Raw genomic sequence first — 25,826 nt, 5'->3', positions numbered from 1 at the left:
TAAGCTTCCTATAGGAACATACTTAGCTTTAAGAACCCCAGCCATACAAGTACAAATACATTTCATCTATGATTGGTGTTGATTATGCCAGATCCCAAATAAGTCTATGAGGGTTTCAGTCCTCATAGACTTATCATTTTAGTTTGTCCAAAAGAGGTCTAATAGAGGGTTACACCACTTTGGCTTCTAATGGGCCTCAAACATGACTTTTTTGGCAAACAGAACATAGGCCTGTATGGATACATAATTAAGGTCACTACTCAAGCAGCATAGGGCCGCGCAAATTACGCAGCCCCCTCTAGTCAAAGCGGGAGTCAATTATTATGTATTCATTTAATATACAGCGTTGGCGTCTGAAGCGGAACTGTCCTACTGAGTACCGGAAGAGAGAAAAACACCATGAGGTGGAACTGGGGGAACTACAGCCTGGTAAACCTTTGTAGTCACCTGTCCAGATTTGGTGTCAGCAACAAACAGTAAGGATCAGTTGATGCGCTAACCTTAGCTTAGCTTGTAGCTACCCAGCTCCATGTCTGTCCGCACCACACGTGAATAAGTGGTCATATGCGCGTGCACGGAATGAAAGTGGTGCACTCGAGCAGCAGCAGCGTGCGCGTGGGCTTGTCCAGAAAATAATGTTAAACCAAGGCAGTGATGTAGTCTCTCAGTCAGGGTTTAATGACAACAAATGATAGAAGGAAAGGACTATATTGACTTGACTACTTATTAAATATTGAATTTGAAATGTTGATTATCTTGGCATACTGTCCATAGTTAAGTAGGCTATTCATCCATCCATCCATCCATTATCTATACCCACTTATTCCAAACCAGGGTCACAGGGATCTGCTGGACCCTTAGGCTATTCATATAAATATTATTCAAGATTTTAAATATAGATTATTAAAGAAAATGTGTGTGTGTGTGTGTGTGTGTAGGGGGGTGTTAAAATCCTGATGCCTCTGCTGAAATGTGGAGGCTGTAGAGGTAACCAAAGTCAATCACCTTGAGATTCTACAGACAACATTGTGTTAAATAAATGTAGTTTGTTTGTACCTAATCCTGTTGTGTATACTTCTACTTACTCCTGGACTGACCGAAGGGAGGGAGGATTGCACTGGGAGCACTGAGAGTTAGGTGTGACTTTGTGGTTTACATGGCCCACAGATCAGTTAGGAAGGCTCCTTCACAGAAAGTAGGTCAGGACTGCTCTGTGTTTTTGTTTAATCATAACCTATATAATATATGTTTTTACTATTTGTTGTGGCAACTGTTCTTTCTGCTCAGTTTTTTTTATTTTGTCACTGTCATCAAATGTATAAGCCCAGTTTATTGTCAATAGAAAGATTTTATACTAATACACTGTACACAGTGTTAAGGTTAAATTGGTTGATTAATATTAATAATTAATAATTATTATTAATATGATTTCTTATGCAGCCAGCTCTAAGCTGTAAAACCCCCTTTTTTCATCTGCTCATGATGTGCCTTTAGTGACGCGGAAACAAACTCAGCCTGTTATGTATAAAATTACATATTTGTGTTACTACTGCATATCAACAGGGAACAGTGATCTGGAAAGAGGGAATTTTACACAAAAATGGCTGTAAATGTGGAGAATACCCACTTGATTTATGTAAATTATATTGCTAAAGTCACACTTTAGATAAGCCTTCATATAAAACCTGAGCTATGGATTTTGTCCCCCATCGCCAGTCAACACAGGAAGCACATTAAGTACATCTTTAATGACCAAAATGAACAGCAGGGGCGATTATGTAAAATGTTTTTCAGGGTTTATTTAACCCAACATTTGTTTTAAAACAGATGTGAAAATTTGTGAACTTATTTTTTAAACTTGTAAGAAAATCATTCCTAACATGTCCATAATAATATAATATAATGTTTTCAGAAATGAAACAGAACTATGGTGGTCCCTACAGCTCAACACACTGCAGTCTAAGAAAACACATGATATTATATATTATATTTTCACTAATGTAACAAGTGAAAAAATGCAACCACATACTGAACACAATCAAATACTGTTCTGTATTTGCACTGTAGGAAAATAACAGGATGTGAATTCACGACTCACAGACAAAGCAAAATACTGTAAATAAGGGTGAAATGGACAAATGTAAAATGTGAATGTAAAAGATCAAGGTAAGATTTGCACCAAAAATTCTAGATAATAATATATATACACTGACCAAACTTATAAACACAACACTTTTGTTTTTGCCCCCATTTTTCATGAGCCGAACTCAAAGATCTAAGACTTTTTCTATGTACACAAAAGTCTCTGAAATATTGTTCACAAATCTGTATAAATCTGTGTTAGTGAGCACTTCTCCTTTGCCGAGATAATCCATCCACCTCACAGGTGTTGCATCTCAAGATGCTTATTAGACAACATGATTATTGCATAGGTGTGCCTTAGGCTGGCCACAATAAAAGGCCACTCTAAAATGTGCAGTTTTATTGTATTGGGGGGGGGGGGGGGGTCCAAAAACCAGTCAGTATCTGGTGTGACCACCATTTGCCTCACGCAGTGCAACACATTAAGCTTTCTATGTACAGGCCTGTGTAAAGGGTTAATGGGGCCACTTGGTTGTCAACAGAAAAAATTACAAATTTTACCTCTTCCCAACAGGGGAAACCACCAATGCATGATTATATAGTGTCATGGCTGTGCAGTCAAAAAATTTTGTTATAATGGCAGTCAATGGGGGTAAAAAAATATCCTGTTCACAATCACTTTTTATAATGAAAATAAGTAATTTTGTGTGTCTTTTCCCAAAATCTGAGAAATCTAAGAAATTGGCATTTTTAAAATCCTGGAATTTTTTTTAACATTTGGTAGTTTTGATCAGAACTGAAACTGATTAACAGATTTATGCAAAAAAAGTTGAAAAAAATATTTATCTGATATATTTTTGCAGTTTATTTTAGTGGATGTTTTCATCCCGAACGTACCGAAAGGGTAGTGACTTTGCCCACAGTGTATTACTGACCTATGGAAAATTTCTAAATCATATTTCCAAAATTTATGTCAAATTAAGGTTTGTCACCAAAAATCATTCCATCTGGTGAAATTCACTGAAAGTCATGGCCAAATTAAGACTGAATAATGACGCTTGGTGGATGAAAACATCCCAAACAGCACATGAGGGTTAAATTGGCACCAACATCTGTTCCCCTTTTAAAATGGGACACACATTATAATATTTAAGCAGTGTAAAAACATTAAAAGATATTCTACAATGCTCGTACTGCAGGTAGAATTTATATAAGCATCAGCCACTTTTGTCTTAATGAGCTTCAGAATGTGACGTATGCTTTTTCTTTTCTTTTCATATATTTAGTACATTTGTGTGTGTGTTTTTGTTGTCATGCCTCATTTATAATATACCTTTGTCAGTAATTTATACGGTCACAGTTAAATCCTGTAGTTATTCTAAACTTTGTGTTTGCTACAAATATGGTAAGTAAATAAAGAGGGTCATGAAGTGTAATGCAACATGAATTCTTCATTGAGGCATACAGCAAATGAAAGATTGATGAAATTCAGTGCTGAGCATAGATAACTGATTTGACTGAGGGACGTATCAGTGCGTGTGTGCGTGCGTGTGTGTGTGTGTGTGTGTGTGTGTGTGTGTGTGAGATAGTGAGACATGAAGTAGCCTGTATTGATATGGAGTATAGTGTGGGGGAGGTGGCTGATTCAGAGAGATGTCCGCAGGAAAGCAGAACAGAATTCAAATAAAGCTGCATGTGGTGCCAGGGGGCAACACATCGAAGAGCAGAAGCTTAAATTTTTCTTTCCACCGACATGACTCGAAAGAAGTGAGAACAGAGAAACAACATTGTGGCAGAGATATGAAGAAACAAAACCTAGCACAGCTGTAGGAGTAGTACCACTCATGTCTTTGTTGTGACTGTTGCTGTGGGTGGTTGGAGTGTCTAAAGGTGAAATGGAGGCTGTGGCGTCGGTTCACTCCGTTGTGTCGTCATGCATTGATGTGTGTGCGAGAGGTGCACGGGCAGTGCCGAGCACTTACCCCAGGACATGAGTGTGAAAGCATCTCTATCAGTGTCGGCGGCGGTTTGAGCGGAGGACGTGGTGGGTCTCTGACAGCAGCAGCTGACCTGCTTCATGAGAAGAGCATCAGAGTCGCACTAAATGGAAGAGTAATACTAGTTTTCTGCCGGCTGAGCCGACAGCTGCCACTTATTTCCACAGAACACCCCACACCGTGTTCCAGCCAGAGAGGAGGCTATGGTTTTTTGTTTGTTTGCCTGTGAGCTGAAAACAATTACAGCTCCATGTTGTTTGTCGCAGGTTTCCAAAAAAAGTCAAAGGGACATCTCAGTAATTAGCTGCAGGGTCAGGTTGTCCAGGCCTGTTGAAAACCTGAGCAACAAAGAACAAATGTCCCTGGTGTTTAAATGACAGTGGATACAGTTAGTAGGTGGATCAGTTTGACCTAAAGTGAGAGGTCTTTTGTCTAATTATTCACAGATGTTTCTGTATATTCTTTATTCAGTTTCCTCCTTTTTGGAAATAACAAAACTCTTTAACGAAGGGCTTTTTGTTTTGTGTACACTTGAAAGAGAAATTTGGGCTCTTCCACATCATGCTCCCAGCTTTCAAATTATTGCTTCATCAAACAACTTGAAGTAGAGCAGTGAGTAAAGCACAAAAATACTTTAAAAAAAATTGTAATCCCCAGTAGCTAATGATATTGTTCCTTAGGTTGGTTGTAATTTGCGGTATCTTCACTTCATTTATTGTCTCTACAAAGTGACACTGGCTTATTTTACCCTGGAGAGGAAGCCATGGATTCCCAGATTCTTCCACTCAACTCTGGTACTTGTATAATTTATGCTCATAATGAACAGCTTTTAACATATTCTATATCTTAATACAACTTGTTTTTTCCCTATGGTCTCCATCGTTAAACTTGCATAGATTAGCTTTCTAATTGGTGCTGTATTTGTGGCTGCCCTCGTTCCCTTGGCTCAGATTCCCCAAGCTTGTTAAAAATGTGAGGAGAGGTCTCCTCTAATAGTCTGTGTGTACACAGCCCCTGCTCGAGTTTTCACGAGTGGCATTTCAACCAAAACTTTCTGTCATGAGAGAAGCAGCTAGGGACCGTCAGGTCAGCCAGTGACAAACTGAAGAGCGATCAATGTGTTTTGAAAAAGGCAGTGAAAGACCTTGACACTTGAGAACGGCAGCTGTTCTGAATTTCGAATTGTCTTGGCCACCGTTTCGAAGTATTGATGGAAAGTACGTAGTAATTTAACCTTGAACTGAGATTGTATGTTGGGAAAATTTACATCTAAATTGCTCCTGGCTCACACCTTGTCTGTATTCATTTTGTTTGAGAGAATGGGCCATCAGGACACAAAAATTGACTAATTAACCAATAACAGACTGATAAAAAGGTGCTCTCAATGCCCGATAGCTATTAAGCTCAAGGTAGGTGATGTAAAACAAGCTCAGAACAAAACCCGGCGTGGAAGACGAGGAATACAAAAAATCTGGGGGAGGAGAAGGAGAGTTGAGCCTAAAGCAAAAAGGAGAACTGGGAAGCTTATTCCCAAATAATCAGTCAGTCAGAAAGAAAGCTTCATTTAGCTGGTGTGATTTTATTATTTGTGAACCTCTACAGGGAATAATTTCCCTCCCGAATCCTTCACTTATTCCTCACTGCTGTGGAACTTCTGTAATGAAACACATTTATCATCTGCAAAACGACAAACGCTTAGACGAAGCTGTCTGTTTTGACAGAGGTAATTGCTAAATGCGAGTCTCTTTCCTGCACTGGTCGCGCTCATCTCACCTATGGCGCTATTGACAGCTTAATAATTTTTCCCCTGCAGTCTGAAATTAGCTTGATCTTATCTGTCAGGAGTTCTTTGTCAGCACTGATTTAAGATATTAAGCCTGTCAGTAAGCATACAAAAGGTGCTGTGTGACAGTTTTATTGCCTGTTTGACTCATTAGACTCTACACCTTAAACCCTGATGGGAGTCAGGTGTGAGCAGATGCTGAAGCTCTTCTCTGTTTGACTCCTCAGTAGCTATTAATTATCAAGACTGTCACTCTGTTGCGACTCTAGTTTGACTTGCCTCCATGGCTGCTGTTTCATTGTTACAGTCTGAGCTTTGTTTCTGAAGATCTATTGTTTGAAGATCTCAGAGAGACAAAGCCTCAAACCAGTAGAGATTTTCACATTAAGTTAAACCCGCCATCTCACCAAAGTCAGTCTTTTGACACGCTTGTTATCAAGACTTTTCTGATATATAAACATTCAGGTTCTGCGCCCTCCCTCCAAATTAATCTCTCCGTTTCCGTCTCTTCATCCTGCTCACCCCGAGCAGCTGAAGCTGGCAGACTTCCCTGACATTTGTTTACAATGCCATCAATCAGGCCCTTGTCACCGATGCCTCTCAGGCAGCAGATCCTGCAGACAACGCTTCGACACAGCTTGGCACGTTACAACCGCAGCCTCCACCGAAGCTTTCAACAGCCACATGGGACAAAGAGACTGTGAGGGGGAAGCACCAAGCAGAGGGATTTTCACGGGAACTCCTCTTTGTATTTAAGCATCAGCTGGTTGTGGCCTATTTATGTCTTTGTGTGCATCATGTTAAAGGAGTGATTTGAGAATACGGTGGAAACTTACAGCCTATGTATACAAAGTTTATATTCCTCTGGGCCCTTCTTTTTCTAAAGAAGTGTTTTGAAAGAGAAATTGTAAAAAACTGATTTGAACTGCAATATGATCTCCTTTGAAAACTTTTAGTATAGTATTTATACATCTTGCAATATTACTGTGACACTCTGATAGATGTGTGTTTACATCCTAAAACAAAAGATGACTCTTTGTAAAAATATCCTTCAGTGCAACACACAAATAATTTATTCACTGTAATGTTTGCAGCAGCTGAGGCAACTTTACTATCCTTATTCACACGAAATTTGAACCACATAGTCTTTATTTCCTATCTCACTACAGTTTTTGTTTTTTTTTGTTTTTTTTTTCAAATTGAATGAATTTCTTCAGGGTGTTTCTTCTTTGATCTGGTTATGTAAGGCTACATCCTTGTCGCTTTAGTTTTGCAGTCACTGGCTTACATCTGCACGAGAGCTGTGGGAATCCAATTATTTCTCATCTGTGTAAGCAATCTTTAGTATCTGTGACCAGGTGTCGAGATGTGTTGTTTCATCACCCTCAGTCTTACTCGTGGTTCCTTCATGTGATACAGAATGAAAACACGCCGAAACCTGGGCTTGTTTGTCTGTATGCGGTGCTACTCCTAGCTCTCATCGTTGCGGCTACAAAAATACTTTGTTTGATTCTTGGTGTGAGAAGCGTAGCCTCGAGTGCTAGGAAAGTTTCCAATGACCAAATTGATGTCTGAGGAGTGCAACATAGCTTTTGGTGTATTGCCAGGATGTGCATCGAAATAACAGATTTTTTTTTTTTTTTTTTTTTTTTTTTTTTAGCACTAATTTATTTTTGAGTTCAACGCAGCTAAATAACACAGCCTCTACATAATAATCATATGCTCATTAAGGCAGGAGAATCTGCTGTAGATAGGGTTTCCTGAATTAAGCATGCAGCGGATGATGCTGAATCTTGTGGGGAGTAAGGCTTCTGATGCTGAAAATGTAACAACAATGATTCAGTGTGCTCATCCAGACTCCTGCCCTGTCTCTGCTGATTTCCTGCCAGGTGTGGATCTGCAGGTGTGCCAAACCAAAGGCCCGACCTGCTGTTCCAAGAAGATGGAGGAGCGGTATCAGGTAGCTGCACGCAGTAACATGGAGTCTGGCCTGCAGGTTGTCAGCTCTCAACTCAAACGCCTCATCATCCAGAACGCAGCCATATTCCAAGGTAAGCTGTGAGTACAGTTTGTCCAAACCTGTCTCAGACAGATGAGATGATTTTTTTTTTACTGGCACAGAGAAAAAGCAACATTATAATTACAGTTTTGAAGTGATAATTATTGCCCTAAAATCAACACAGCCAGCATCCACTTTCCTGGCTACATATACCCGTTAAACGTCAGCAGCTTCCTCCTCCAGACAGTGAGTCAGATATAAATAAAGCAGAAGCACAATGCACGCAGACAGGGATGAAACGTACAGATGCCGCTCAGCTGAATGTTGGAGCGGCAGACACGCATGGTTTGAAGTGAATTGGCATGGCTGTTGGTGCCAGATGTGTTGCTCAAGGAAGTGGCAGCCTCCTGAGATTTTGGCGCACTGCAGTCATTGATGACTGTAATTTACAGAGTGAAAAACACCAGTCAGCATCGGTCCTAGCAGGCACTCGCAGATGAGGGAGGTCAGAGGAGACTGACTGGGGGGACTGGTTCAAACTAATAGCTGTATTCAAAGTAACAGTGATGTGAAAATCTATAACCTGTCTGAGAACAAGAAGATGGACGTTGAGTTGATTTGTTGCTTTAAAGAACTTAGGCTGCTTTGACTAGGAAAGTAATGGCCTGATCCCATTCCACCCCTTACCCTGACCATTAAGCCCTAAGACTGTTTCTCTGTATTTTAACATTTACCATAGTGTTTTAACTTATACTGTACATCTGAGCACAAATGCTAATTTAAACAATTTGAAGTCTTAAGATCTGTAAACTACCTGCCAACACACGGATTTCACGCTGCAGCCGTATTGGCACCAATTGTTGCGAAATATCCATGATCACATTCTCTCAATATCCATATCACATTTAATGTTGAGCATTTGTTACCACAGTACACAGGCCTTAGCAACTCTGTTTGCTGTCTTGGGGTTTCCACTTGAAGGGGGATGTCTGGACTCACTGGGCCAACGTTTTTTTTTAAATGCGCACACTCATGGGTTGTGAAACACAGCACCATCCTGACTTGCCAATTAAAACTTGAGGTTTAATGGGGACCGTGGGGTTTGCTTGACTTGGTTGTTCCACACTAACTATGTTAGAGACTGCTGCTGTGGTTTGGCTGCACTTTCCTAGAAGGGGTTCAATACTAATTGCTTTAGCATAGGGCTTGAGAGAACTCCCCAAACAGCCCTGGACTGAAATCCTTTTAACATCCTAGTCTTATCTGTTTCCTTTTATTTCATTTTCATACTCTCTCTCTTCTTCTTCTCTGTGTCTCTCTGTCTGAACCTGTCATTCTCTCTCTCTATCTCTGCCTTGCTCAGTCTGCTTGGACTTTTCTTTCTCCTTCTGTCTTTCTGTCTTTCTCTTCCTCTTGCGTTCGTGCGACTATTGGGAATTGAGTGCATGCCTTGTTTGCAATCTCCTTGGCTGCTCTCGGTTTCTTTTCTGCAGCGCTCACTTATGCCAGAGATCAAAGGGCTTCACCTCTCCACTCCTCTATCTCCCATCTTTGAGCGCTCTCTCTATCCCTGCATCCCCCTCTTCTTGCAGCTCCATCCTGCTCCACTCTGCTTTCCCAAGACTCAGACTGCACCAGAGGTTTTAGCCCTTTTGAAGTCAACTTCTCCAAACAATAGAAAAAGTAATGGCTCTGTCTATCTTTGTCTTTTAAGCAGTAAGATGACAGGCTGCTTTAACATTAGGCTTCTTCAAGATCAATACCAGGAAATAGGTAAGGCATTAGGAATTTCTAATGATGTGTGGCTTTTACACAGAAATTCTCATATGCCTTTTGACAATCTAATGAGCATTAGATGATCTCTTTATTGTATACTTGGGAAATACTGTGTAATGGATAAACTGTACCATCTACTCTGATGTGTGACAGACTCTTGGATTTCATTTTGATTCACATTAGTGAGATCATAACACCCATCTTCCCCCGCGTTCTGTGATTGCCTTGTACTCAATGGCCTGATGTTGTCAATTTTCTTCAAAATAAGACTTGGAAAACCTGTGCAGGATGCTCATCTTTAAATCTAATCTTTCAAAATGAGAAGCTGATATTGTGCATGCTGAGAATTTAATTTAGTAAATAAATTATGGAGACCAATATTTCTGCTGGCTATATTAGTATGTGGGGTTTCATGTCATTGAGCAGTCTGGAGATAACTGGATACATGAGTTTTATTGCAAAGTTTTAAGTCAGTTCTGAGGGGGAGTGCAGTGGAACAGATGATGTAAGAGCATTAATTTCTCATCAACAAATATAATTGTATTAATGATAGTAAGTAATGCTGCATTTGCTATGAGTTGAACATTGCATCCCAAGATCAGATATTGCAGGAAAACAAAGGAAATACATTGTCAGTGATCTTTTTGCAAATATATTATTCATTACATGAATAAAATCATAATCTTTCATCTTTTGAAACATATTTGCTGTTTCAAATTAGTTTTAGTAAGTGTAATTTGAGATTGCAAATTGTTTTTTTCCCAGCTAATAGTCTAAAATCCAGAAGGTATTCATTTTTATAAACAATATGAAACAAAGTATGAGCATGACATAAACAATCAGCTATCAAAGGATTAAAGTTCAAAAAAGAGTTTCAACCTACTGCACTACAAAAAGAGGAGAGAAGCCAGCATGTGTATTAGTGAGTGAAACCCACTCAGCTCTGCTTTAGTGCAGTAACAACCTGAACCCAAAACATTGTCCGAAAACTGACTAAGGTGCAGGTTTATGTTATGATGTGATTATACTCTACATCTCATGTCATCCCCTCTCTCGCCCATCTTCTCTGCCTGTAGCTCCTGTATAACTGCCTGACAGAGCAGAAAGTCATCGAAAAACATCTTCTGGCATTTTGGGTGATTGGCAGCTCTAATTGTTGTTATTTCCCTGGCGATGTGTCCTTCAGAGCAGTGCGGCTACTGTCATGATGCTCAGCCTGAGCCACGGGCTGCAGATTAGAAATTAGATTATCCCCCTTTGTTAATGAGACAAGCTTTTATTTAACTTTTTAAAAATGATGTGTTGAGGTTATTAGTGTGTAAAAGCCAAAAAGCTACTTAGTGCCAGTGCAGGCAGGAAAGTACTTGTTGTTGTGCAGGTCTTGTGTAAAATGAAACATCAGTAAATTAGCCTCTCCTGACTGCAGTGCTGGTGAAGAGAACAAGCCCATACTGCTGTGTGCTCAGTTTCATCGCACCTCAGTGCTCCTCTGCAGCCTGGGGAACAGTCTTCACCCAGAGGGGAGTCGCTCTCAAGTCCAAAAAGCAAACTCAATTAATAAACATGAGAGGATGGGATTGGCCTGATTGCTTATAAAGTCAGTGATGTGGGGAGGAAAATTGTGCAGCATGATGGTGTGTTCAGGTATCAGAGTCTACGTGATATCTGCTGAAAAAAGTGGGACAGCCAGCCTGGTGCTCCTGGAATGACTCAGTCCATAGAAGGCTGGCACAGCGGGGTGTTCGAAAACAGGTCTGACTTGGACTACTTTCTGGCAGCATGAGGATGATCTGTGTGTGGCTTCACTCAATGCCACGAGGCAGGGGAGCTTTCTCCACTTTACTCTACACAGGGGTGACGCTCTGTAAACGACTGGGAGTTTGGAAAGAGCTTGAAAGGATGTTCATATCTTTTAATCACACATAAAGACACCAGTCAACCTGTGGTGTGCAGTGCTTGCAAATGGAATATCTGTGAGGACGTCCACAGATGCACTCACCGTAATATTAAAAGTTGACTCAACAAAAGTGTGACTACATTTTCTCTGTCCTTGAGTTCCTCATACCTCATTCCTGGCGGGCCAACAAATTAGCATCTCATTAGCAGTCTCAAAAAATTCTATCGACTTCCCTCGGTTCTTCTGGATGGGTTTTAATTACTCTAAGTGTATAAAGAATTAGAATGGCAGACTCCCATTGGCCCTGGTGAAGGTGGTTGTTGACCTTGAAAGCAGTTTGCCCTCATTTGTCTCAGATAGTGCTGAATGGACGATTGCCGTGGCAGTAACCCAAACGAGATGTGGCAGGAGGTAGATGATGCAGAACCTGGCAGACCTGAGCTGCCTCTATATCCAGCAGCCAATAATCAGAATCAGACTTCGATGCCCTCTGCATCCATTCCCTGTCTCCTGCTCGTTAGCCGTCCGCTCGATCCTAAGTGCTCCTGAGCAGGCCTTTCCTCTGTTCTTACCATCACATGCTTTCCAATAATCATCCCCTGCCTCACTGTCTCTGTGGAGTAATTTCGTCTTCTGGAGAAGTTTCCCAGAGTAATCCAATAAGGGGGAGGACTGGTGGGATGTTTGCCTACTGCAAGATGTCTGAAGTTGTTTACTTGCTGCCCCGGGGTAATCTAATAACTTAATGATGGGAAGAGGCGGTTCTGCTATGTCCAATGGGCTCCTTCGAGCATCGTTAACCAGACACGATGGGGTATACCAGCCATTACCACATCTTCTTCAATCTCCTCGTAATTTGGTTTAAGCTTAATTGCTGTGTTTTATCATTATGCGTCACTTATTAGTTTGCTTGTAATGAGATTTTCAGGACTTTTTGAGCCCTCTGCTGGGCTGGCAAACTGTTGTACAGATTGACACTTAATAAAGCAGTGCAATTCTGAGGATCGCGCTGTCTATTTGAGCCTTTGGTTTGTCTTGGGGCTCTGGGGCCACAAAAGAAAAAGTCGGTGTCTTAGTGTCGCAGCCTGAGAGAACATTTTGGTGTTTAGAGAGAGCCTAAAGAAGAAACATCAGCTGTAGCTACAGACACATGAGCACAGAACATCCAGGTGCAGCAAATGCAACTTATTCTTATTATTTTCCTCTCATTATCCAGTCTGCTGTTTGTGGAGACGGTCTAATATAAAACAGTGCATCACCAGAAGCAAATACAGAATGGATGTTTGGGTGCAATTTGCCACTGAAGCAAGATGGTTTGCATTTGTAATGTGTGTTTGTCTCTAGTGTGTTGCATTTTCCCCATGTGTGTGAGACAGGAGCCCCTTTGTAGTTCCAGACAGAAAAATTGTGAATCCTGCTGTGTCTTTGTGTTTTTATATTAAACCAGAAAAAGTGGAAGCAGATCATGACTATGTGTTAAAGAGAGCTTTATTGTAAAACGTGAAATAAGGACAACAAAGCATTGTTCAAAAATAATTACAACGAGAAAAGGAAAACTTAAACAATACAAACAGTGCGTTGGTGAGTAGCAGGCGTATAACCTGGTGATCAGTGAGCAGCTACACCCTGTCTGCTTTCACCTCACTGCCTCCGTGATCTTTAAATTGATGTCAACCATCGAGGTGTCCAGAGAGAAGCTGTCAGGCAGGATGAAGTCACGAATATTGTTGCCATGGCTGATCATAAGCTCACACTTTTTCAGGGTGATTTTTACCCCCTTTAGTTTGCTAATCATGCTCAATAAACGCCTGCGATGCTTCCATGGGTGTGGTTGTCAGGTTGAAGTTAACAAGGACTGTCACTTAAAAAAAAAGCAAGTTGTAAGTTTTGTCTTTGATATTGAATCCAAAGTGCTTCTAAGCAACACTTCCCTTGTTTTGTTGTCATGATACAAGAGTTAATTGATAGGACAACATGACATGCAGTGCGTTTTAGAAAACCAATCAGATGGAGTAGTGCAAATTTCAAATAAAGCATGACAACCTTAATGTTAACTGTCTTGATAAAAAAAACCAGGCTGGTGTCATGGCAGTGACAGACTGTGTGAAGCCACAGGCAGCTGTTGGATGATTTAGATATTACATACTGATAATTAATTACAAAACAATGTTTATGAAGCTTTGCGAAGTTTAAATGCTCTGATGCTTTGAGAAAGGTCTTAAGAGCATAGAGGAATTAAAATGTCCTGAATAAAATTTCGTAGATTTCAAAGCTTTTTAGTCATGTATCCATCAAATAAATCTAAATATATCATCATCCATCTGACCGTTAATGGACAAGGTAGGCGTATCACAATGTAGGACTAGGGTCATCTTACCGCAAAGTGAAATGAAGTGAAGGAGGTGAGTTATTGCATGGTTGTTTTTCTTTAGCCCAATCCTGGAAATTTTCTTCACCCTAATAATCCTTTGTTTTCATTTTTACATGCTTTCATTTTTCATTGTTTGACGGTCCAAACTGTCTGTTTTATCTGTCTGGGCTTTATGTAGGTTGCCAGGAGCTCCTGTCTCCACAGGAGGCCCCAGCATCCTATTCCTAGCTGGGCTGGCGTCCTGTTTAAGGTGCTCCTGTTGTCTCGCTTGCTTCACAGTACACCTCCTTAATCATGCCCCCGTCTTTTGATTTGACCACACTCAATCCTACAAAATGCACCGGCTGTTGCTCTGCTGATAATGTGTCAGCCAGTCAACACCCCATGGGGCGGACATTTGCATATTTTTTCAACTGTTTCTCTGAAATCTTCAATAGCAGAATTATCACCCCAGAAAGAAAAGAGCCAGCTCTTTCAGACATACACTTTGAGCTGTTCATGTTACGCATTTCCACCATTGGTCTTTAACAAAGGCTAATTTTCCCACTGACATTAAGGGTCCATGTATTATGTTTGCATTCATTCTGCAATGACCTGTTAAGAGGAACTTGTTTCCTTGAACATTTTCTCATGAAGAACAGTGTCAGATTACACCATAAAAAAAATCTTTCATGGGTTTAAAGTAAAATTTTTACTAGTAGTTGGATCTCCAAATATACTCTGCCCATTTTCTTTAGCTTTAAGGCAGGAATTTTGGCTTTCCCAGGCCAGAGCTAACACTTAACTCTGACAGATCTGCCTCATTAGATTCATTTATTCTCCATCAGTCTGTGCAGAGAAACAAGAGTTTTGATTTAGCCAAGGATTATCTGCAGGGAAAACACATGATTCCTATTCATCTTTACAATTCCTACGCCACCTCCCCTGTCGTGTTCTCTATGCCAGTGTGACAAAAATTGTCATGAGTGGTTTCTAGGGACAAGTGTAGCTCTTCATGTTTGAGACACATTTTAATGATGTGTCCTGTTGCACGCCTCTCGAGCTGAATTTCATCATGGAGGAAAAACAAACAGTGTAGAGTGAGGATCAAAGTGTCATTTGAAATGCTATCATCAAATAGAGCTGAAGGGCCTGACAGCTCCTCCCAGCTCCAGCTGAGAGAAGGAGTCTTTTTGTTTCTTTCAGCGTCTGATGAGTAGTGCATTGGCCGGGATGAAGAAGGGAGGATAGAAAGGGAGAGGGGAAAAAAGCAGGCGAGGAGGGAAGAGGAGAGGAGAGATGGAATTAGAAGTAAAAGAGGAGAGAGGAAAATACAAGCAAGGAAAGAAAAGGAGAGGGTGAAGAGTGAAGGCATCATACTGAAAGGAACACATCTCATACAGAGCTAATGAGCTCCTTTAAATGATTGCACAGCGGCTCCATACATCATGTGAGACTTTTTTTTTTTAACATAATGGATGATACAAATCGGCTTTTCAAAAATGCCCACAGTTCGATTTAATCAAAGGCGGTCCTCTGAACTAAATCAATGCAAATGTAAAATCACATTTGAACAGCCACATCTATTAACAAGACAAGTTCTAGAAAGTACACATTTGTCTTCATATTAACCCAAATGAAGAATATTTTAGATGTCACTTTGTTTATTTTCATCCTCAGTCCAGGACGAGCATATTGAGTATAAATCCAGAGCCCGGATGATTCTTTACAGCTAATGTGTTGTGGTTGCTAAAGTTTACTCAAAGCTATCACTCCCTCAGTTTGAAGTTATTTGAGTTCAGCTCTGTGGGGGCAACCCCAGCAAGACCTGAAGGTGTTTGCTTGTCAGTCTTTTTCTTTGTGAACAATCTTTGGCAGGTTGTGCATTGGGACACCTGCTCCAGAATTAACTTCTTGTTGTTTATGAAACGCAGACCTCTGCATTGACAAATGGCACTCTGTAGTCAGTTCACTTGCAGGTCTGTGATGTTTGAACCTGATTCAGGTTCAAGTTTTATAATATCAGCACAGAGTTTTCTTGAAAAGGTGGATGATTGAGAAGTAACCTGCTCATTTCTGCTCTTCTTTTCTATTTATATAGTTCTTCCTTCACCCCATGACCTCACCAGATTGCCCTCTTCCTTCAAGTGCAACCACACACTTATAGTTCAAACTGATGCATTTTTTATTGTGGACTATGAAATATTGAAATGCTTATGCAACATGTGCTCAGCCATGCAGACATAACATGAATGTCACCGGGTGGAGCAGGGCAGAGGGGCTGATCTTACATCTTCAGTATCTCATGGCTTATTTTCAACAGTATATAAATATGTAAAAAGAATTAACCAAATGTAACTTCTTCTGAAAGAGGGAGGATGCCTTCAACAGATAAACAAGTTTAGACAACACAGAGAGCTAATGTGAAACGAGAATTTACAGGTTTTGGAACATGAATTTCATGGTGTTTCATTCAGTAATTGTTGAGTCATTTAAGCCTGACCTATTAGACAACTCAGTTTTAATGTTTTTACCCACTAGCCTCAGACAATTGTGGATTAAATTTTAGTGGCTTGATATTATGAGTCTATGAAAAGAGGTAAAGACTCAAAGGAGAAAAATATCGGTCTACAAGGAGGAAGCCTCGGAAATGGAAGTAGCAAAATTTTACCAGAAACGAGTCACTAATAGGAAAATTAAGCCCTGACTGTTAATTGGCTCCAGTTTCCAAGAGACAGGTTCAGGTTAAAATTGCATCAAAATAATTCAAAATTAGGAGGTTGGTGTGTAATTATGCTCCATAGCTTCTGCAAAATGTGATACAGCAATGAGAATGGTGCCACACAAATCATTATAAGTTTATCTTTTTATTGATAGATATTTGGAAGCAAATATATTCACCCGTGTATAGATAATTATAAATCTCTATTGTGAAATATCTTGAAAACTTTAGCCAATCAGCACCCGTTTTCTAATTCATCTAATCAAACAATGTAAGAAGTAGCACATTTTATCTCAGAGGTCAATAATTTCCCAAAATAGACCAGTGTAAGTGAAAGTTGTAGTGAACATTGAAGCCTGAAGTCCAGGAATCAGGACTTTGACTCAGTAAACAGGCCAGAAAACAACAATAATAACTCATTTTGGAAGACTCTAAGAAGCATTGTATTTAAATATTATGATTTGTTGGAAAGAGGACCTTTTTGGGAGTTCACATTTAGACTCCTTCATCTTCAGTGTACAGTGCACTGTGAGTCACAGTGAAATAAAATAAAATGACTTAGTTTGACCTCCAGCTAAGATTCAAACACATGCCTCTGACCCGTGAAATTGCTCTGCTAGGTACACAGGGACACATTCAACTTGGAAGATATATTTTTATTTTACAAGATTTGTACCAACAGTCAGACTATGTTACGTCCATTAACACAGACTTCGATCTCACACTGTTTTCTCCAGATTGAAAATTTCACTCCTGCTTCTTATACAATACTTCTGCCACTTAGGCTGCACTCATTAGTTTAGTTGTTCTTATTGAAATGAATGAGCCTAGGAATTATTGATGTAGAAGGACACCATGTTTGCCCAGCTGGAGTGTGTGAAAAGGGCACTATAGCCCAAGGGTGAGCCAGGACAGCTTAACGAAGGAAAGAAAGATAGGTGGTTGATGGGAGCTGCTGCACGCTCCTCTGCCTCCATGGCATGACTGATGTAAGGAGAAATGTTTGGGTGGTAAGGAGTCTGCTCTTTGTCCCGGCGGAGCCTCATCAGCGGAGGCACCTCCCCCCCCCCTTCCTCTGTATGCCTACATCACCAACCACCCTGGCTGGACGAGAGGCTAAGTGGTGTGAAGCAGGGAGCTCTCCGACAAGCTCCATTACTCCTCTTCACCAATTCCCCCGGTCTGCCTGTCAGTGGAGAGGTGATGGAGCGGGTGTTGGGGAGTGGTGGGTCGATCAAAGGAGGTAGAATTGAGTGGAATCTCGTTCATTTACCAGCTCCCTTGTCTGTAATATATGTTTTTTAGTAACTTCATAACGATGGCTGTAAAAGTAAACCTGCCTTGTTACCTTGACTTTAGCATTCATTAAGAGGTTTGTTTGTCTTCTCTCTCCTACTGAGGGGCAGACAGAGAGGTGGTGGGATGATGGGCTTTAAAACAGAGAGCAAAGACTGTGTCATGGCTAACCCGAGTTAGCTGTTAGTTGTTAGTATCGATCCTCTCAGATTGAGCACCCTTTCATTTATAATTCATCTCTGTCTGATGGGCACAGATGGAGGGAGGTCAGAGAGGGTGGGGGTGAACTGTGTTTTAGTATGTTTTCATTAGCAGTCTGAACTGTTTTCTTTTGATGGCACCAATAATCATAAGCCACATGGGGGTTGTGTTTCAGTTTACGGGGAGAGCTTCTCTGTGGCCGAGTTGCACAGGCCTCATCCTTGTTCTGTCAGGTCTGATGGGTGCTGTAGGCTGCCCTGGTAGTCTCAGCTGGATGACAGGAGGCCAGGATGTCTGCTCTGCAGCACTGCGGTCCACTTCAGGGAATGTCAGTTTGAACAAGGCGAGTGGAGGGGATTGTTGCCTATTAATATTTGAGGAGCTCTCGTCGCTGCAGCTGTTTACTTAACAGAACACGCTCCAGGGTTCCCCTGAAGAGCATGCCACAGAGGAGCTGACAGTGTCACCCTGTCACTCACTCCTCTTGTCGTCCACCCACCTTCCCCCCGTCTCTCATGGGTGCTGTACTGCTACCTGTCTCTTTTCCCCAATCTCCATCGCCCCCCCATCCATCACAGTCCCATTGCGCTGCTTCCTGCCTGTCACCCTCTGTAGTGACTGTCATTATTTTTCATTTGTGCCGTCGTGGTATGCAAGGTAAGTGTACATGCTTGCTCAGTGAATGATTTTGTTGTTTTTCCGTCTGCGTCTTTATAAACATATCTGTATATGTGATCTGCTCAGTCAGGATCTCACCGGTGTGTCACAGTGCTGGTTTGTCACCTCAGAGCCGTCCAAGTACATTCATAACTGTTACGGCCGAACTCTGTCCTCCGCTGCCACTCCAAAATAGTGAAAAGCATTCACCCGTGCAGGTCGTGCCACTCCTGGCCTCATTTCCCTGATGTGTATATCACTGTTTTGAAGTCAGGCAGAGTTCAGGAGTTCATGCAGCTTTAATAACTGAGAGAATTTTGCTTAATTTCTCGCTGTCTGCTTTCTGCAGATGCGCCACAGTTCGCACTGTTTAAAGAAAAAGATTGACACTTTAGGAAACTGTCGGTATTATTTTGTAATACAGCCCGTGATTTACAGTATAATTTTATAATCAGGTACTAATAAAATATTTACAGGTTCCTGCTGGTACTTAGGTGTTATGTATAATGGAAGAAAACAAGAATATTGTGAACAGGGGCAAAGCAATTGGGAATTTTAGAGAAAAGGAGAAATAATTTATGCTCTAAGGTTGTTTTTTTGTAAAAATGGGGTACCACCGGGGAGCAGTACTAGAAACTGGTGTGGTGTTAGCAATTTTGTTTTTATTATATAACTGAAGAGCAGAAATAATTACTGGATTCCTCTTTAAAGGTTAGCAATGTTTGACCAACCTATATGTCTTAGACATATTAACAAATCCTTGGAGTGTGGGTATAGCTGTCTGCCGGCAGCTGTAAATGCTGTGCACCCTCCCATTAATGCATGTATTAACAAATGTTAGACCATTATACATTTAACCTTCCTCTTGTGTTATGGTCGGCACCCTAAATTTTGAAGTGCTTAGGGGATTCTGCTTTTTCCTTGTTTTCCAGTATACCTGCAAAAAAACTAAACAAAACAAAGAAAGCAATGTCCAGACATGTGAGGTCAATTCAGTATAGAGTTGGTGACTTGCAGAGTGCACATCTCCAATTTGCAGCATCCAAAATGAGAATGAATGAATGTGAACCAAGATCTTGATCATATTTTTGGTGAAAATGAGGAAGAGGACACAGAGCAGCATAGCGATACAGATGAGCCGGGTTTCTGAGGAGGAAGACAATGTGGAGCATCATCCAGAAGATGATGAGACACATCTGATGAGTCGGATGAGGAGTTCACCGGTGGTGAAGCTGCTCCCGCTGACAGATTCAAGACCAGAAATGGGAAGATCTGTTGGAGCTCAGTACCTCATGATGTTCATGGCAGCTGCTGCAAATGTCGTCAAAATGACCCCTGAAATCACAAGGTTTGCTGTAACAAGAATCAGTGACATCAAAACATGTTTTGAGCTATTTATGCCATTGCCACTAAAAAGAATCATCATTGCTATGACAAACATTGAAGGAAAAAAGGAGGCTTATATTGGTCTTCTTCTTCTTGCTGGACTGTACAGATACTGCAATGAAGCCACTGATAGTCTCTGGGACGCTTCAACAGGCAGAAATATTTTCCAGGCAACAATGTCACTTCAGACTTTTCAAATAATATCAAGGGTCCTCAGATTTGACAACAGAGATGCCAGATCAAGATCTGATAAGCTTGGCCCCATCAGGGATGTCTGGGAGAAATGGGTGCAGCTCCTTCCACTGATGTTCAACCCAGGGCCAGAGGTGTCTTGTCCCTTTCCGAGGAAAATGCCCCTTCCGGCAATACATGCCCAGTAAGCCAGGGAAGTACGGCATAAAAATCTGGGCAGCCTGTGATGCAAAAACTAGCTATGCCTGGAATCTACAGATTTACACAGGCAAAGCTGCGAGCGGCATCCCTGAGGAAAACCAGTTAATAATATTAAAATGAAAAACATAAATTAAATTAATTTATTTAAGAGATGTGTTCTAATACCCCTCAGTAATAGTCAGGTAACACAACAACCTTTTATATTTATATATATATGTGATTCTCTTGAGGTTCATTTGACTTTTTTTTTATTTAAATTGAGGGGTATACTGATAAAAAATAGACACAAAAGGCCCAGAGGCCAACACCAGAAATATTAAAACCATTTTTTTTCATGGATAAGGAAGCTTAACAAGGTAACCAAGAGATGAGAAACAAATTGGATGATAGATAATTGTTTTTAGCGTATTTTGCAGCTGAATTAAGACATGGGTCAGAACCGACCCATTAACATAAGAGGTGGTAACAGAAAGTTAACACAGGAGGAAGGTTAAAAACTGGCATGTGGGCTTTAATATAATGTGTACACAATAATTCATTGTTTTGTGTTTAATACTGTACCTCATAGATACCAGTATTTACAAAAATACTTAGTATAATTTCTTTCTCCAATGTCCATTTGTTGCTACATTGTTCTCCTTTGCTTTGTTTTTGTTTTCACACATCTAAGTAAATTGCAGGCTGTATTATAAAATGTTATTAAATATGTTTATTTGCTTTCTTGTCAAAATTGATGCCACTCACTTGACTGTACAGCCTGTAATCTACTGAAAACATGAAAATAGCTTGCTTGGAAACAGGTAAGTGTATCAAAAACTTCACAAATGACACAATATATAGTATCTTATGTTATTTTATGCTTGTTTAATTAATGCTTTGAAAATGAGTTATGTTATATTGCTGTTTTCTTAGCTTGGCCAGGATAGCAGTTCTTCCCTGTGTATAGTCCTCATGCGAAGTCAAGCTAATCGGGTGCTATTTAATGTCATATAGTGTACAACATAAGAATGGTACTGATCTTTCCCGTCTAACTCATGAAAGCAGCTAAACATACATGCCAAAATGTTGAGCAAACCAGGAGGCTTCATCACTAACAGGATGAATAAAGGCAGTTTAAAGTGGTCTTTTTATACGTTTTTGTACTTTCTATACTTTCTATGTAAAATGTCCTCTGTGTCCGTCTTGTCCTTAGTTATTCTTGCTCTGTATTTCTACTATCCGGAGGCTTTCTGTTCCCCTCAGTTGAGCAGGATTTGTCACAGGTGTTAGCGAGAAGCTCTCGTTCCCATTACACCATGCAGCCTTTTTCTGTCCTGCTTTGGATTTTGCTTCATTTTGTGAATAGTCCACATAATCTTAATGGTGGAGCCAATATCGGGCTCAGAGTTGGGAGGACTGTTAGTGTGTGTGTGTCTCTGTATGAAATACCCCATTAATTGAAGGAACAAGAGCTTCAGTTTCCCTGAGCTGCTGCGGATTTCCTCTCATGTTGAGCTTGGTCTTTTGCAGCTTAATTTGCACACCTCATAACATGCTGTTAGCTCTTATGCTGTGTTTTTGTTTGATGCCAGGTTATGTTTTCTCTAAGTGAGCTTATTTGTTGAGCAAAACTGCACAGTCGAATGCACCAGGGAAAGTAGAGGCGGGTCACATGTCTGTCTGTGTGCAGATTCTGCAGGCCATGTACAGGTTTGTCCAGTTTTCAGATGTTTCTTTACCTATTTTTTTTTGGTTCTTCTTCACCATTTCTAATGTAATTTACGAATTAATATTAGTTCTGTGTAGGAGGCATATAAGAAGGGTAGAGCAAAATGCAAGTTTACAGGGAAAGTGCTTTCTTAAACAAAGCAGGGTGAAAAATGTGGGCTTTTAAAATGTTTCACATTTTCAAAAAGTATTGCATTGAATTCCAGCGTTGAAGTGAAGTGAAGGACATTGCATTTTTTTTTTTAAAATACTTGTCATTAGCCACTATGGTAAGGGTAGAGGAAAGATGATGAAGGAAGTCTGTTAATTTGATATTTTAAATGTAATTTTCTTGTGGTTGTTTTCTCAGTTCAGTATTGATTTGAAAAAGGTAAACATTGCCAACACGACAACATGTTCAGAGCTACAGCAGAAATCTTTAAAAGGTCAGATGCAAGGACAAAAAGGACAACATAACTTTCTGTAATAAATAAATGGCAGCTCTCTATTCATTCCATTCATACATTTTTTCAGAAGGACAGAAAGTTTTTTTAAGCAGTTAGTAAAGATGACACACACACAAGCAGCAAGAACTGTCCGAACCGTGTTACAACCCCAGGAGAGGTGTTGGGTTTAACCACGACATTTCAGAGCAACTGTAGACAAGACCCAAGGGTGCAGTGGTGACTGGATCTCCTTACAACATAGCATGAATACAGATGCCCTCGTGGAGTTAAGAGGGTAAAAATTAGAGGAGTGCCTGTGCGGGATAATGACTGACCCCAGGGAAATGAGCTCAGAAGCAGCTGCAGAGTGGAACGAGAAGCAGGCTGGTCATGAGTTGCTCTAGAAAATGTCGGAGATTTTGGGGTAGAATTTTCTAAACTTCAGAGCTGCACTAATCAACATTTCAAGGGATCATCCACAGGAGGTCAAATGTCAATATATAGTGCGATGAGTGTCGCTTGTGATGAGCCTACTGAGAATAACCATCTAAATCTGTAGTCCTCCTCAGCTCTTCAGTGCTTTTAAGTCTCTTTTTAGCTCATTATTTTTCAGCCCCTGAAATCTCATATTATCAGCCTTGTTTCAAGCAGCAGCTGTTTCAGAGAAAAAGCTCTAATAAACCCAGTGTACACTAACCACCCAGCACTAAATTCTAAACAGTTAGCAAATAGCTAATAATAAGAGTGAAGCATCCAGCAGCTAAAACTATAGATATCTCGAAGATCGAAAACCAGACTCAAGACTTCAAATGTTTGCAACATTTATTTGTTAAGCATGTTGGGTGATAATATGTCACACATTATGTTTTAGACAAAAAAGTAAACCATTACATTTTCTTTGGGTTTATGTTGCTGATCAGATGAACAAAATGTCACTGTACGTAACATGTTTGCATGGTAGGTGTGCCTTCTTAATGGTGTGGTCTGGTATCTTGTATAAAAATGTTTTGTCACCAATTTATTAACTGCAGCAAAAATATAGTTTTACAATTATTTTTCTATTTATTGGTAAAGTAATTTCCTCAGTACTTACAAATGGATAAGCTTGGGTAACCAAAAATAGACAATTTGAATGTATTTTTAATGTATTTTTAAATATATTATCAAGGTATAAGCTTTGTAGTAACACACCCTTTTAGCATGGAAAAATAAATGAACAGAACAGCACAAAATAACAAATACAGGCAAGTAAAGTATGATTAAGTCTAAAGTTAGAGGTGTTTTGAGCCTTTTGGTCGGTAGTTATTTAGATAAATTCTACTGTATCACTGGAGTTGAAGATAAAGAAGAAAAAACACAAAAATGTTTATAGCCAGAAAACCTTATGTTCTTGCCAAACTAAAAACAAGGATTTTGTGTGGCTGATTGTAGATATTGGCCCTGGCCGGTTTTTCTTTGTATTTCTTTCGTTCATCCTGGCGGAAAGCTCCACTGTTCTTTGCAAAATAATAGGTAGCCTTGGGAGTGTACTGAAATGAAAGACATAGCACATCAGTATATTACTTTTTAAAATTATTTTAAGAATTCAATGCAATGTTTCCTATTCAGTGTTTCCCTTTAAGTGTATTTTTTTGAGTTTCTTTGTCTCACACAAAATAAAAAAAATAATTTAAAAAAACACACAAATCGAATGAAATTTGAATAAAACAAGTTTGGCTGTAAGGAAGGCACAATCAATAGCCATTACTGTCATTTCCACTGCAGGAGAGACTTTGACTGTCAATGTCATTTGAATGTCTGCACAGTTTAGATGACAGTGGGGACCCAGCTGCTTTGAAGCTGTCATTGTGAGGAACACAGAAATTAAACCTACGTCTGCAGTTTGAATGACGACAGCTGTCACTTCGCCTGTGACTCTCTTTTAACCAGCATGACCCTACGGTTACTCTGCTGAGGCCCCCCAGAAAGAGCCACCGGATTACTTATGAATACGAAATAAAACTAATGTGTTTTAATCCTGAATGTTTGAATCTGTGTGTGTGCGTGTGTGTGTGTGTGTGTGTGTGTGTGTGTGTGTGTGTGTGTGTGTGCTGGTATACAGCCCAGTGTGTATGCTGCCTGCTCTTGTGGTTGTGGGTCTAATTATCAGGCCTCAGATGGAGCCAGAGGCCAACAGGTGTCTAGAAGAGGCTGCTCTGGATCAAAGCCAGTGAAAATAATTACACATCCTAACTCTCTTGTCTCGTAGATAAGACTAACGGCCTGCTGCCTTGCACTCTGACATGCTCAAACCACAGACCGCACAGCAACAATCATTTTACTTGGAGGCAAAATGCAACAATCAGCTACATGTACGCTCTGTGGTGCAGTGATGGCAGGGAGACAGACGGACGCACACCCTCACTCTTTGTTTTTGTGTGTGTGACATATGTCTGGGTACACAGAGTGCTAAGAGGAGGGCGCAGGCAGACAGATGCAGAGTAATGCCACCCAGTTGAATATTTTATCTGTTCATCATTAACACGCAGCCAGGAAGCCGAGAGCAGACTTTAAAGGACAGGCGCACACTCCACCAGTGCTCTGGCATTTTCATTCTCATTTCAAAGCGCCTCTTTGAAGTCTCTTAACCTAACTACATCTGAGCCATATTTATCTAAAGCCACTGTACAATGACAAAACTGATATAGTTCTTCAGAAAAGCAGCTTGATTTGATTTGATACAGCTCAACCAGGCTCGCCCCACCATGACATGGCTAACCTTGACTCAGTCTGATTAGACTCTTAGTCAGAGATATGCATGGCAGGAGATTTCCAGCTGTGACCAAAAAGCATGTGATCGCAAAAACACAATTAATCGCATACCGTGAGATCATTTGAAAGTATTTTCAAACTCAAATTGTTACGGTACACTGAGGAGAATTTAAACTTAAACTTTTATTAACATCACACGCAGCCACATTACAGACAAGACAAATGTGTATGCATCCATTAAAGGTTGTCTGTGAAGGAAAATAAAGACAGTGATTGAATAAATCTAGGATAAAATCTTCTGTTCTTCCCCCAACCCAGAAAGAAAAAGAAAAATCATCTTCTGCAGCTAGAAATTTTTTTACATGCAAAAGGTCTAATCAACACTGACAAGAACAGGAATTACA

At 40.4% G+C, this 25,826-nt stretch overlaps 1 protein-coding gene across 1 annotated transcript in view; it reads left to right on the top strand.

Moving 5' to 3' along the window:
- The window catches only part of gpc3 (glypican 3), a 95,096-nt gene that overhangs the window by 1,912 nt on the left and 67,358 nt on the right, over nt 1-25,826 (top strand). Inside the window, exon 2 of the mRNA XM_026330577.2 lies at nt 7,752-7,913. Within this exon, the coding sequence (XP_026186362.1) occupies nt 7,752-7,913 (162 nt within the window). The remainder of the gene's footprint in view (nt 1-7,751; nt 7,914-25,826) is intronic.

The sequence above is a fragment of the Mastacembelus armatus genome, chromosome 10 (genome assembly GCF_900324485.2).
Source record: "Mastacembelus armatus chromosome 10, fMasArm1.2, whole genome shotgun sequence".
In the NCBI taxonomy this organism is placed as follows: Eukaryota; Metazoa; Chordata; class Actinopteri; order Synbranchiformes; family Mastacembelidae; genus Mastacembelus; species Mastacembelus armatus.
The sequence above is the reverse complement of the archived record's forward strand: the minus strand, read 5'-3'. Positions and strand labels throughout refer to the sequence as shown.